General features: G+C 43.7%; 1 protein-coding gene across 9 annotated transcripts in view; it reads right to left on the bottom strand.

The window, feature by feature from the left end:
- STK32A (serine/threonine kinase 32A) overlaps window positions 1-15515 on the bottom strand; it is a 92337-nt gene that overhangs the window by 33443 nt on the left and 43379 nt on the right. For all 9 annotated transcript variants that reach the window (XM_084637275.1, XM_084637276.1, XM_084637278.1 and 6 more), the window contains one exon: window positions 4522-4559. In XM_084637275.1, coding sequence (XP_084493401.1) covers window positions 4522-4559 — 38 coding nt within the window. The remainder of the gene's footprint in view (window positions 1-4521; window positions 4560-15515) is intronic.

The following is a 15515-nucleotide window of genomic DNA, read 5'->3' as shown; positions in this document are numbered from 1 at the left end:
CATAATAAACCATGTCATTCAATCCTCAATATTTGCAGCTGGAGATGTAGCTACAGCCTAATATTTGGAAGGAAAGCAGTCTGTTCATTCCATCTATGGCTGTTGCTGGAATTTAAGAGTTAAGAAACCCCAGGAGTGTGAACAGGATGTTTTAAGTCTAAAAACTAAAAGTTCAAATTAGTATTCATGGCTTGCTAGCACAGTTCACTGTGGACAGTTACAGGTAAATCCCAGACTGGTGTTACCAGGGAAGGATCTTGGCTACATGCTAGGATCTCCTGATTTTATATATGAGATAGGATGAACTAGTATAATTCAGTGTCAAACCATGTGAGAAGCAGAAATTCCTGGCTGCAACAGAGGAAACAGAAGTGAGCGGAGGCCATTACGAGACACTTCTGTCTTCGTTTTGTTAGTGTAGTAAAACTAAGCAAATCCTTTTAAACCATCATGATTCCTGCAAATTTACATTAGTTGGATTCTTTCATTCTCAGATGAACCTGCTGTTTCTTTGATCCAAGAGCTATGTGCATATTATCAAAAAGAACTATCACCTTAAGCTTGGAATCATTATTTAATGATCACCAGGTGTTGAAAGAGGCTTCTTTCCTAGGGCTCAATCCAACTCTTACTGAAGTCCACTGACCTGAGTGGGAGATGAATTGGCCCTTCTAGGGACTACACAGGTCCCTGTGCAAAAAGCCTATGCCATTTAGCCCCAACATAGGTCCTTGGCTGGAACTTCAGTGCTACATAGAGCTTCACCCAGCCCTCTGCACTGGGCTGAATTTCATCTCCAATGCATAACATCCCCTTACAGACAGTGAACCAAATTACAGTAGTTGCAAAAATATTGCGTATGTATATTCAGTTTATTCAAGTCAAGGCAATACAATTATTTTAATGTGTAATGTGATAATAGGTATGTCCATTGATCAGGAATAAGTAAAATCTACAAAAGAAAGCCCTATCTACAAAGACAAGATGATTACAGAATAGTCAGGGATTCTTGGCCCAGTTAAAGGTCAAAATCAATAAAAATGTCTGTGCCCTTTGTAACCCAAACACGAATCTCTTTTCATGTGGAAGAAGAGCTTAGTAGTTGAAATATATTTCACAGATGTGCAGTTTGGCCAAAGGCCTGCATTGCACTGAATGGATGCCCAAAGCTAGACAGATGGCAAGCAGAATCTAAATTAATACACTTAAGGCCAGATTTTTTAAAGGTATTTAGGTGCCTAAAGAAGCAGCTAGGTGACTAGTGGGACTTTCAGAAGCACCTATTTTCATCTTTAAGCACTTAAATGCCTTTCAAAATCTGACCCTTACGCCTACAGGAAGAACCAAAACAACAAAAAATTGAAAGAACATCTGTGAACTGAAGACAGAGCTTTCTCCGACTGTACCCATGTAGTGCGGGCACAAACCTGGCAAACACGGAACTGAAAGTGTGCAGATGGAACTGAAGTGTGAAGTTCCAAAGATGGAACTGAAGTGTGCAGCTCGGTCCCAAAGGGGAAGAGCCACTGGAAAACAAGCATGATCTACCAGTCTAAATATAGATGCAGATGCTGCAAGAACAATTGCTCAGGGGAAAACAAATGTGAACTGTAGGTAAAAAGCTTTTTGCACGCATGAATAGAATTACACACCTCTACTGCCATGGCGAAGCAAACACAGCGAGAGAAACCACAGAGCAGAAAGTCACAGTCAGGAGGGCACTGGAGTTAAGGGCACAACTCCAGAAAAGAACACGCTGAAACAAACCCATCATCAACCTGAAACCAATTAAAATTTCAGAGTGAATGAGAGATGGGGCCAAAAAAACAGCCCCAAATGCACAGACATTAAGGAAGTTAGCAGTTATGATACCAAGCAGAACACAATCCCAGATCCAAGCACCACTTTGTACTGGGAAATATTTAACCCAGCTTTGGATCTGAATTTAGTGCTCAGGCCTCTCTGTAATTTGACCCTGTAAAACCCAATCCTGCGAGGTGATGAGCACTTTTAATTGCCACCAATTTCATTGGGAGAGGTGGGAACTCAGAAGCTTACCCACGGAAAGAAGTAAAAACCCCAATGCGCTGGGCTGCATATGGACAACAAGAGGAACATGAGAACAAAGGCACCACTTAGAGTCGAACGCCATCTCTGACTGACACCTACTGGGTCAGACTGTCAAAATACTCCATCACTCTTGCAATCGGGGATAACAGCATCAGCTCCTCGGAAGTGAACTTCACCCCCTACCTACAATCATACAAGAAAATGAACAGAAACAGGTGTTCTACTGGGCTGACCGTTTGCAAAGACAAAAGGAAGCTGATAAAATATCCCCCAAAGATATCCCTCAGCAGTCCCAAAGCCAAAGATGAAATGTTGATTGTTCATATATTTTAAGAACAGATGGAACAATTACATCTAGTCTGACCTCCTGTATAACACAGGCCATAGAACTTCACCCAGTTACTCTTGTATTGAGCTAAAACATGTCTTCTGGAAAGGCATCCAAGTCTTGATTTGAAGACATCAAGAAACAAAGAATCCACCCTTCCCTTGCTAGTTTGTTGCACTGGTTAATCACCCTCAATCTTAAAGACCGCACAAATTTTTCTAATCTGAGGTTTGTCTGGTTTTAACTTCCAGACATTAGTTCTTGTTATGCCTTCCTCCGCTTGATTAAAGAGCCCTTAAGTGCACAAAGCTATTGAATCAAATTTCTGTGCACATATCAATGGATTAATTTTAATATTTTATGTAGAGATAATTGAAATTTGTCATTTGAAACATTTGTCAGTGAAAAATGGCTTTTTTGTCAAAACAGTAATTTCCATAGGAAATGTTCAATTTTGACCAACTGGGGGGGGGGGGGGGTGTTAAGGAAAACGGACTTTTGATGGAAAATTTCAACAGAATTTGAAATTCAAGGGAATAAAAATGACATTTCCTGACCAGTTCTAATTTGATGTACCACAAGAATTCAATTAAAGTGCACACATTAGGCAGCACATATCTACCCTTCACAGCTCAAACCGTGGTCTCAATATAGGCCAGAGTAGCACTTTTGACCATTCGCAACAGTCACCAAGGGACAGTCAACTAGATAAGAACTGCCAGAATGGAGCAGTCAACTTGCCTTCCCACCTCCAATACTGTCTCTTCTGGACTTGGCTTCCCCTCTCTAGGACAAGGAGGAGAGGGTGATGTAGGAGCCAGCTCCAATGCTAGCTGGCAGCTCCCCACCACCAGAAGCATTCTTAGATATTGCCAATAGGTGACCACTTGTGCCGTCTGAGGAATCCAAATGGGCTGGATTGGAATGCGGGGCAAAGAGAGAGAGAGAATATGGCCCGTTTATTTATGTCACCTGTGTCTGAGGAGGCAGAAGGAAATCCCTGAGTGAGACAGGGAGAGATGTGTATTTGTAAAGGAAGGCAGGGAAAGCTTTCCTGACAGTTCTTAAATAAATAATTATCCAGCACTTTGAAATTAGAGGTCATATGCAAAACACGTACAGTCTGGGGACAGGTGGTAATGCCAGGCAAAGCTAGTTACAAGCTAAAACAATGGCAGTTCTCTAGGAATTTCAGCATCTGCACCAAAACCCATCAAACCTGCGAAGTGATAATGACGTTCATATATTCTAGGCTCTCTGCAACAACTTTTTACTATACAAGTAGCTTACGCAAGTGCGAATAAAGATTTCTCACAAATGAGCCGGTTACAAGGATTTTCAGCAGATATTTGACATTTTAAAAGCAGAAAAATATCAGACAAATTTTCAATGGGAGTTTTGTCAGAGTAAAAAAAAGTGTAGAGAGTAATACAGGAGTTCATGTGAAGTTTTGCCTGAGAGAGGCTTAAGTAAAGATTCCAGGATTAAAATCTGTATCTACAATATAAACAAAAAACTACATTAAAAGAACATTAAGGTTGCAAAGTTAAGCACTCAAAAGTTAGGAAATGACAGAATTAAGGTTGCCTGTGCAACCCATCATCCCCTCTTTGTGTGTCTGCATTATGATACAGTCTATTATTACATGATCTGGCATGGAAAATTTCAGCCCAAATGGTTGAAGTTTGATAAAGTTATAAGCAGCTGAAAACAGGATCTTCTAAGGAGAAGTGTCAGTCAATCAACTCTAGGCAGCACTAATTGTGTCACCTATAATAATGACTTCTAGAAATGTCACTGAATTACAATAACTGGAAGTATTTAAGAATAGACTAGGTAAATTATGGGACATTAATGTAGAAGAAAGCCATATAGTTCAACAGCATAGAATTGTATAGCACCAGAAGATTACATGATGTTACTTTACAGAAAGCAGGTGAAGACAAACAAAATACAAAAGACAGTCTTGTTAGATTGTAAGCAGTTTGGGACAGGAACAACACAACACATTGCATAATATCAGGCTCCAAATCCAGGCTGGAAGGTACCCATTTCAAGTCACCCGCTCTGTGCTGCTCTGTACGTGCACATGTTCCAGTTACCGCAAAACAACTGGCACTTACCATGCTCATCCAGTAAGATGTTGTCAGGCTTCATGTCCCTAGAAATGACAGAGAAGGGAAAAAGGGATATCAGCATAGAATGGTGATACATAATGTGACTGTACAAGCCTAGGGAAAGGTTTGTGCAAGATATATTATCATCATTTATACAGCACCCAAGTTTACTGGCATTTTACAGGCAGGAGTAAGAGGCCTGGTATCCCAGAAACCTTCTGGGGTGGGATTATTCTGTATTTCTTCCTCTGTGAGCCGGTGATCCTTAATTTAGACATAATTAGATTAATGATGATAAAGAAGGAAAGGGAGGACTAGAGTTCCTATGATATGATCATGTGGCTGCTTTGGTTTGCAGTGTCTGGTTCTTGATAGTCCAGCTAGATGTGAGTGGTTCTTTTTACTATTAGCTTTGTTTTCATCGGAAGTAGTATTTGCTAGATTCTAGTCCAGTCCTGCTCTCAGAACGGACACCAGTCTGTTATGAGGGGAATCCAACTGCTGAATCTCACGTGCTGCTAAGCTTCCTGGGTCTGGACAGCGACTGATCACTATTCCTAGCTCTGGGTCTCTCAGGTGCACTCTCCAGGTGCAGACCCCATGTCTGCCACACATTCAGTGTGACCTTACAGTCCAGCCACCTAGACCCTGAAACCAGTGCCACAGCCTTCTACTTGCTTCAACATTTTTACCATAGACATACGACACTCCTGCTAATACACCCCAAAATATTAGCCTTTTTTTTGCAACTGCATCACATTGTTGACTCATATTCAATTTGGGATCCACTACAACCCTCAGATCTTTTTCAGCAGTTCTATCACCTAGCCAGTTATTCCCCATTTTGTAGCTGTGCATTTGATTTTTCCGTCCTAACTGTTTTACTCGTCTTTATTGAGTTTCATCTTACTGATTTCAGACTGATTCTCCCATTTGTCAAGGTCATTTTGAATTCTAATCCTGCCCTCCAAAGTGCTTGCAACTCCTCCCAGCTTGGTGTCATCCACAAATTTTCCACTCCATTACCCATGCTTTCCAGACATAATTTCCCCACTAAATGTCAAGTCCTTACTACAAAATGGATGGTCTAATTCACAATGATTGTTACAATTACAAATAGTGTTCATGAAACCAAACAGAATTCATAATTAGACACAGACCTATTCCCCAATGTGTCACAGTATTGTACTAAGAAGCATTCAATCACATTATAGAATCATATTTTGGAACAAAAAAAGAAAAGCAGAAGTTTTCCCCTTTCTGTCAGGTGTAATCATAGGAAGGCTCTAAAAGTGCAAAAGCTCTGTTTACTTCAGAACATTCTGATTGGCATAAAGCAGACCCGAACAGGAGACGCTAATCAAGCAGAGTCAGGATGTACAGCTTTCTGCTTCATATTCAGTTTTCACACCGCGGTTTTCATATCTGAAACCAATGCCCTCTTCCTTAAAAATAACCACTCTTCATGGCAGATGCATGTTTTATTTGTGGGATATCTTGGCGAGGTTTTAAAACGAGTAACTAAGCTGCTGCACAACTTTCTCAGTGATCTCTTAAATGACTTTTTTCACTATGAAAATTTCATTATGAATTTGAAAATTGGTGTAAAAATTGCACTGCTTTGCTTAAAAGTGTCCCCCTTTAAAATGAGCCCATTCCAAACAAAAATTAGAGCATTCAAATCAATTGGTGAATTCAAAATCTGACATCCCAAATTCAACATTTTTTCATGTTTTGATGTAAAAATAACCCTTTGATTGAATTTCACAAACTAAAAAGCAGAGTGCAAAATTTCCTGAACTGTAAGAACAAATGTTTCCTTGTAAAATTTTGCCAAGAAATGTTCACCAGTTTTTCAGAGGTTTATGGCTGTTCAACAGGTTTTAGTAGGGTGATACTTTAGACACTATCTGCCCATAAACTCTGAACCAGTTACCCCTCTCTGGCCAGACAGTACCCACCAAGAGTTTGCAATAGAAAACTACACTGCAGTATGACAGTGTAGTTATTCAGGAAGACCTACATTTATTCAAAGTTTTCAAATGATGAAATGAAAAATATGAAACATTTTAAAACATGCCCTGTCACACTTTGGCAGACATTTTAAAAGCTGAGCTGCAGAGGGCAAAACAGGTTAGAAAATGCACTGGAATCGTTTCTGCTTTCATCCATTACGTTTTAGAAGTGAGTGCCTAGTTATGCAAGCCCATTTTGGTTTAACATTAATTATATTGCAATCATAAGGAATATATATCCTAAAAGTAGTTAATTTTTGGAATAAATATTTTACTGATGGGAAAAAAAGAATGGCCCAAACCAAAACCCTGGATAACACAAGTCCAGACTTTCAGTGGATTTGAATCTGAACTTAGTGCTCTAGGCCCAAATCTAAAAAAGGGACAGAAAACAAGAGAAAGATATGTACCACCTGGAACTAGTTCCACACTCCATCCCTGTCCATGGGTAAAAATCACCCGTTGAGAGGCCCAGAAATGGAATTTAATTGATGCATATGCCCTGTTAATCCTCCAAAACAAGGCTTAAATCAGACACAGGATTTATACTGGCCCTTCGCACAGGGGGGAATTTCAACCCATAAGGAGGAGAATACAGCTAATCACTAAGCCTGGAATATTCTTGACAACACTACGCCGTGAATAAAATCAACAGCAGCTATACTTTCAGAGGAGAAAGAGAGGAGAACAGAAGAAGCCCTTGATATCAAGGGAAGAGTTAGAAGGGAACACAGTGGTCCATGCACTTTACAAAGTTTCAAGAACAATAGGACAGTGTTTATCCTCATGAAACTGGGTTAATTACTTCTCTAATCATAAGAGTTTTTGTAATTGTTTCAAAGCCTGAATTTTCTAGCTGTGTTATGGCTTTTTCGATTGCTCAGAAGGTTGACTATTCATAAATATGTTTATCAGGAGGAATGGCCAAAAGGGAATTCCCAGCCAGATGGTGTAAGAGTTTCCCAGAAGTAGGGAAATAGTTGCTAGTAACCGTGTGGTATTCTCTAATATGGCAGCTATGAAAACTGTAAAGCAAAAAATGACAGGGGGCAGGAGCTAAAGACTTTTACCCCACACAAAAGGATGAATCGAATTTCACGACGTACTTAATGGCTCTTGAAGAGCAATGTAAATTTCTTCAAGTGGTGGTTTTTATTTCATTGCTTTTAATTTTATTAAACCAATGCAATTATGGTTGATGAAGGGTGAAATAACAATAAAATAACCTGAACCTACACAGATAAAAGACAGTTACCTTTTCCAGTGTTCTTCGAGATGTGTTTCTTATGTCCACTCCGTATTAGGTGTGTGCGCTCAACACACGCACTGGTGCCGGAAGTTTTTCCCTTAACAGTATCCGTAGGGGACCAGCTCTGGCACCTTCTGGAGTGGTGCCTGTATGGCACAGTATAAGGGGCACCACTGGCTCCTCACACCCTCAGTTCCTTCTTGCTGGAAACTCCAACAGTTGGGAAGGAGGGAGGGTTGTGGAATGGACATGAGCAACACATCTCGAAGAACACCAGTTACGGAAAAGGTAACTGTCTTTTCTCCTTCAAGTGATTGCTCATGTCCATTCCATATTAGGTGACTCCCAAGCAGTACTCCTGGAGGTGAGTAGGAGTTAATGGACATGTAGATTGCAACACAGCTCTGCCGAACCCAGCGTCGTCCCAGGCCTGCTGACTGATGGCATAATGAGCCATGAACATGTGGACAGAGGACCACGTTGCAACTCTACAGATGTCCTGGATTGGGATGTGCGCCAGGAAAGCCGCTATAGACGCCCACGCTCTCATTGAGTGGGCTCTAACCATCAGCGGCAGCAGAACCTCTGCCAGGTCATAACCGGTCCTTATGCACGAGGTGATCCATTGGAAATCTTCTACGTAGACACCGGAAGACCCTTCATCCTATCCGCTGTAGCGATGAAGAGCTGAGTTGATTTACAGAAAGGCTTGGTACGTTCGAAGTAAAAAGACAAGGCCCTCTGGACATCCAGGGCATGAAGACGCCTTTCTTCACTGGCCCGGTGCGGTTTGGGGCAGAGCACCAGGAGCGAGATGTCCTGGTTAACATGGAATATAGAACCATCTTTGGCAGGAAGGCCGGGTGGGGCCGCAACTGAACCTTATCTTTGTAGAAGGCCGTGTATGGTGGTTCTGATGTCAAGGCTTTAATCTCAGAGACTCGTCTCACCAACATTGCCACCACCAGGAACGCAGCCTTCCATGACAGGTGGGAAAGGGAGCAGGAACCCAGCGGCTCAAAGGGCAAGCCGGTGAGCCTAAAGAGGACAAAGTTAAGATCCCACTGCGGGACAGAAGTCTGTACCTGCGGGAAGAGTCTCTCGAACCCTCTCAAGAATCTGACCATCCTGTCATGGGAAAACACCATCTGTCCTTGGATCAGCGGGTGAAAAGCAGAGATGGCCATGAGATGCACTCTAATGGAAGAGAGTGCTAGGCCCTGGTTCCTCAAACGGACCAGGTAGTCTAGACAGGACAGCCTGTATGGAAAAACGCGAGGGAGAGATGCCACGTTCAGAGGAACGGGGGAGGCGGATGGGAAGGGGGGTATAAAGGAACTGGAGGGTATAATCCTGCTCCACTGTGCTGAGGACCCAACATTCCAAGGTTATAACTGTCCGGGCATGGAGGAAAAGGGAAAGGCAGTTGGAGAACACTGGGACAGAGGGATCCAGGGAACAGTCTGGTAGGTTGCCTTTGAGCACACCCTCAAAATGACCATTTGGCCCCTTACTTGGTACGGGTCAAGCCCGACCGGGCAGAGGGTGGAGGCGGGTGGCTCGGACAGCGCTTGTAGCCCATGGCTCATTTGTGGGGCTAGTACTGCCGAGTCTGGCTCTCCTGGCCCTGAGGCTGCTGTGGTTTGAACCACTTACGCACTGGGGCTGGGATGTAGAGACCCAGGGTTTTTGGGGTGGTGCGGGAGTCCTTAAGGCCATGCAACTTGCTGTGCGTTTGCTCCGCAAATAGGGCTCAGACGTCGAAGGGCAAGTCCTGCATTGACGGCTGGGTCTTGGAGGACAACCCAGAGAAGAGCAGCAGGAGGCTTGCCATATGGAGTTAGCGGAAACCATGGTCTGACGCTGCCTGGAGGGCCCCCCGGCCGTGGTCGTGCCCTCATCAAGGATCGCTCATAACTCATTCTTGGAAGCCTCGGGGAGCGACCCTTCGAACTTGACCATGGTTTGCTACATATTGAAGTCATATTGGCCAAGGAGGGTTTGGCCACTCAGAGCTGAAGGCTGGAAGACCAATAAATCTTATATCAAAAAAGATCCAGCCTCCTTGAGTCTTTATTTTTGGAGGTGGCTCTGGGTTGTCCTTGCCTCTCCTTGCGGTTAACTGCCTCGACCACAAGGGAATTGGGGGCAGGGTGGGAGTATATATCATGCCCCTTGGTCGGCACAAGGTAGTTGTGCTCGGCCCTCTTAGAGACAGGGGCCAGGGAAGAGGGGAGTCTGCCACAGGGCATTAGTGATCTTGGAAACCCCTTCATGAAGGGGTAGAGCCACCCTGGCAGGAGTCGAGGAGCAGAGGATATCAAACAGAGAGTCCGAGGGCTCTTCCAATTCCTCTGCCTGAAGCCCCAGGTTGGAAGCAACCCTCTTCAAAAGTTCCTGGTGCGCTGTTGTGACATCCTGAGGCATAGGCGCAGACTCCGTGGGTACTCCGGGGCTAGAGCACCCATGGGGAAAAATTAGTGGGTGCTCTGCATCCACCGGCAGCCAAGCTCCCCGCCCTGCCCCCCCGCCTCACCTCCTCCAATGTCTCCTCCCAGTGCACCGTGTCTCCACTTCTCCCTCCCTCCCTCCCAGCACTTGCCGCCACCATATAGCTGTAGCAAGCTCCGGGAGGGAGGGGGAGGAGCGGGAACATGGTGCGCTCAGGGGAGGAGGCGGGGAAGAGGCGGGGATTTGGGGAAGGAGTCTAATGGGGCAGGGAGGGGGCGGAGTTGGGGCGGGGACTTTGGGGAAGGGGTTGGAATGGGGGTGGGGGTGGGTCAGGGGTGGAGTCAGGGCGGGGCCAAGAGCAGCGGGGGGTCGAGCACCCACCAGCGCCAGAAGAAGTCTGCAGCTATGTCCTGAGGAACTGGGTGAGGGGGCCCCATGATAGCCTCGTCTGGCGATAACTAGGACGATGCCAGTGCCATGGAACCTCCACTTCCACTGGTGGTCCAGCAGCTTGCTCCCCAGGGTATTGCTGGAGCCGGTGTGGGCGGTACCAGGAGCGTCAGGATCTCCTGAGCTACTTGAAGGGCTTTGGGCATCGACAGTACTGGAAGCTGGCTGGGGCCTGCACTGCTATCCAGAGTCGCAGGCAAAGTATGGGATGGGCTGCACGGCTTGACTTGAGCTGAGGCCCAACTTCCCAAAGGGGGCCTTGCCTGGTACGGGTCTTGGCTCACCCCCAGCCCTCTCCTTTCCCTTACGGGAGGTAGGAGATCTTCCCCCACAGTCTTTTTCGGCTTTGTGACCGGAGCCGTGGAGGGTGACCAATGCCAGCTCGTGGACGGCGCGGGGGGAACACTGCGCACAGAGGTCACGGTGCTCAGTGCGGAGTTGGACTGCTGCCCCGGTGTCTGAGTGAGTGCCGACTCCATTAGGAGTGCTTTTAGATGGATATCACGCTCCTTCTTTGTCCTAGGTTTAAAGGACTTGCAGATATGGCACTTGTCGCTTATGTGCCCTTTGCCTAAACACCTTAGGCATCTGGTATGTGGATGGCTGATGGGCATAGGCTGTTTGCAGTGATCACAGGGCTTCAACCCTGGCAAACGTGGTATGCCCCGTCCCCTGGCTGAGTCCGTTCTGGACTAACGAAGAACTGAGAACTACTACTAAGGGTAACTAATAAACTACTAACTATATATAGCTTTTCAAAGTTCGCAAGAACAGAGAATGAAACAATGGTAGCCGAAGCAGCAGGCATTCTAGCACCATCACTAAAGGCAAGGAGGAACTGAGGGTCGGGGGAGCCAGCGGTGCTCCTTATATCACGCCATGCATTATCTCCCATAAATGTAAACAAACTTGTTTCTCTTCGCGATTGGCTGCGCAAGAAGTAGGACTGAGTGGACTTGTAGGCTCTAAAGTTTTACATTGTTTTATTTTTGAATGCAAAATGCAAAAAAAGTTATTTTTTGTACATAACTCTACTTTTGTAAGGTCAACTTTCATGAAAAAGAGATTGCAGTATAGTACTTGTATTAAGTGAATTGAAAAATACTTTTTATTTTTACAGTGCAAATATTTATAATAAAAAATAAATATACAGTGAGCACTATACACTTCGTATTCTGTGTTGTAACTGAAATCAATATATTTGAAAATGTAGAAAAACATCCAAAATCTTTAATAAATTTCAATTGGTATTCTATTGTTTAATGGTGCAATTAAAACTGTAATTAATCGCAATTAATTTTTTGAGTTAATCCTGTGAGTTAACTGTGATTAAATCGACAGACCTAGTTTATGTCATTTGCCAATCCTGGCCATATTACTGAATGCATCTCACCTGAGCTCTAGTGGAGCTGATAAGAGAAATACCAGGAGGGAAGAAAAGGAGATGCACAAAACTCAGTGTAGAGTTAAATTACAAAAGAATCTGAGTAGAAAATATCTGCACCTGGTGGAAGACAGAATTTCAGCAGGAAAATAAAACATTTGAGAAGTCAACACTGCATAGTCGGAGCAAAAATAAGGTCCTTAGTAAAGGTTGGTTTGCCAATGAAAAATACACAGGCTGCTGTAATATGTGGATTTCTTTTTTAATTTGCTTCCATTCAAAACAAAACAAAACACCATTAAAGAAGTGCCCCTACAGATGTGATCTCTCAACAGTTTGTTTAATATCTTTGTTTAAAAAAAATGCATTCCATTTTGTTTTGTCAATGGGAAAAGTTATTTCCATAACCAGTGAAGAAAGGGAATACTCCCTACTGCAAGAGAAAACTCACAACTGATATTCCTGCTGTATGCACTTGATTGACTTTACAAGACATTACCTGGTTTTCATAGGCTAATTACACCACATCCCTCACTTGCTCTGGGACTGAGCCATGCACCTTGAAATTTAATACAGCATATGGAAATCATGAAGAATACCATTCAGCCACAATGAAATTAACCCTTTAACTGCCAGGTGCTTTCAACCAGGCCCGCGGTTTCAATGAGAAGAATCTACAGGGCTAGGATTTAGCCTTTTAAAAATGTAATCTATTAAAAAAAAAAGTATGATTCACAGAGTCGTCTGTATCTGGGAAAAAGAAAATGTATATAATCATAATACTAATCATTTGCACTAGCACAGCATCCTTCATCTGAGCAACTCACATGGATTCACAAACACCAACTGACTACGTGTTGCTACTCCCTGTGAGATGGGTAAGAGATCTATAAAGATCACTTCGCCATCACTGAAATGCCACTTCTGGGGTCAAATGCAGCAGGTGGGTTTTTTCTTTTCTTAAACAATGCAACGGTGCACAGTACCTACTACTCCACAGTTTAAAACATAAACGCCAGATTATCAAAAGTGTAGATTCTTGGTAAATGAAAAATTTTAATAACCACTGCTATCATGTTTTCAATAAGGTTTTTTATAATCTGGGCCCTTTTCTAACCCTTTGAATGAAAACCCCTTCAAAATTTTGAAATATTTAATTAAAATTTGTTTTTCTTTTTTTGGACCAGCTTTACTAATTATTTAGGGTTAAATATGATGTATTACCATTGGGTCCAGTTCTGATCTCACTCACTCTGGTATGCAATCTGTGGGGTCCCACCAGCGTCAGTGAGATCAGAATCAGTCCCTAATGTCTCCACATTAATTAATATTTTCCACTTCCCTTAAAAATATGTGCACCAACATTTCAAGCCATCAGTCTTTGTCTTTGCTGCCTTGGCACAGCTTTGCTCATACAAAGTAAACAATTATCTGCACATCTCCTGAGGTTCCCAATTACAGATGCAGTACTCCTCTGCTCAGTCACTCTATCAATTTAATGTCATCCCCTCAGGGTACAGTGATAATTATATGACCTGCAAAATCTTGCAACTGGCCAACTATGTTTTACATGTACCTCTAACAGCCCCAGCTGCAGCTCTGATTGCATGTCACGCTCCTTAAGGGTAGCTTCCGCTTCTTGTGAAAGTTTCTGGAGCAGAAAGGCTGTTTTTTTCAGGGCTTAGTGCATTTGTTCTAAGGCATTAAAGAGCCCTGGCTCAACTGCACTATTGCTCAGCTGGATGGCCATTCCCAGCCCTTTGGAGATGGTGTGGTCATGCCACTGGAATTCTGACTGTAATGTAACTTTCAACTGCAAGCGCAGAAAGTGGATAGTAAAGGAAGGCAAATGGGAATTTTCTTCTAATTTAGAGCCACATCTTGCCCTAAACCTTGGGAGCTACACAGGACACATATTTGTTCAGAGCCTCATATATATTTGAAAAGTCATCCTGTGCTGGCCCAGGTGGGGAAACATGGGCTGGAATGTACGCTGCTGTTTTCCTTTAAAAAGAGGCAGAGAGTGCCTCTGGGTAGCAGAAAGTTCTTCAGCACATGTGCTGGGATGCTGACCATGCTCCAAGATGGCTGATCATAGACATATAATCTTTTGATCTGTAAATGGCACGTGTTTGCTCTGAAGACACTTGAAAAGAATAAATATGGAACCTGAGATGGTATTTCCTGCAGTCACTTTTCTGACTGCAGGCTAGCTCTTGACCCAGTGTAAGCCAAGGTCAGATGTCGGCACATCACTGCAATTTATACGAAAAACCTGAAGCAAATAAATCAAATACTTGTTGGACTTTAGTCTTCACAAGTTTCAGTTACATTAGATTAAGGCCTGTTTTCTGTGAGTATTTCTTCCTTTTACAATGCACATTTTAGGGATTAGATCTCTGTATTCCTAAACAGTGTCTGTTGGAAAGACAGAATGACACATTGCATTCTGCAGTCTATTTGAAATAAAAGTGTGTGGAAACTGTCACTGGGAAGAGAGACATAGTTTTGCTGCATATGTTTTCTGTCCCAGTGTACATCCTCTCTGCTAAAGGTCTGATGTAGGGTAGTAAGCAAACTCCCCCCCATAGGCAAGGAACTCCTAGTTAGTGGATGTATGTGTGCAGTGTTTAGCCATCCTCCAATGAACTGTGGATTTTCATAGAGATGGAATGATAAAACAAGGCCAGACTGGTTTAGTTTTGTTTTTTTCTATTGTCATTAGAAGGTGGGTTGAGTCCCAATAGCAGCTGTTGATATAAGTTAACCACAAAAAATGGCCATGGAGGCTCCTGTGAAAGTTGGACTGGTGTGGTTCTTTTGTGCTGGGCAGCACACAGGGTGATGCGAACCCTTCATGAGGAGCACAGCACAGCTTTGTCAACTTGTGAGGGCGCTGCAGGAGTGAGCCAAGGATCCTCTACCCCTAACCCTATAGTGGGAACCATGTATGGGAGCAGAGGGTTGCTTCTTGCTTTCTCCCATGCTACCACTTGTGTACGGGAGGAGCTCTCTGAAAAAATCCACAAGGCCACTACATTGTCCTCCTTTAAATTTCTTAAAACGCCCCATACCTGGATGCACGGCCCTCAGCAGTGGTTAAGTCAAGGGGCAGCTGCTGTGACCGCTGCTTATCACACAAATCGTGAACTGTCTCTTTGTTGCCTGTCACCTTTTGTTTTATACTGTAAACTCTTTGGGACAGGCCCATCTTCTTGGTCTAACGTGTTCACTCCCTAGCACTTGACTGGGGCCTCTCGGAATGACCATAAAGAAATAAATTAATAACATCAAAAATTATAGTCACAACGTCAACCTGGGAGTTAGGATTTCTCCCCACTGCTCCCTTATGCACATGCCCAGCCCAGCTACTCAAACCAGGCACTGGCCTGAGGCTTTGGCACTTCGTCCCTAGTACAAATGCAACGCTACCTACCAGCAGATGAGGGAA

The sequence above is a fragment of the Lepidochelys olivacea genome (assembly GCF_965140295.1).
Source record: "Lepidochelys olivacea isolate rLepOli2 genome assembly, chromosome: 8".
Lineage (NCBI taxonomy): Eukaryota > Metazoa > Chordata > Testudines > Cheloniidae > Lepidochelys > Lepidochelys olivacea.
Note: the sequence above shows the minus strand (reverse complement) of the source record. Positions and strands in the feature narration are given on the sequence as shown.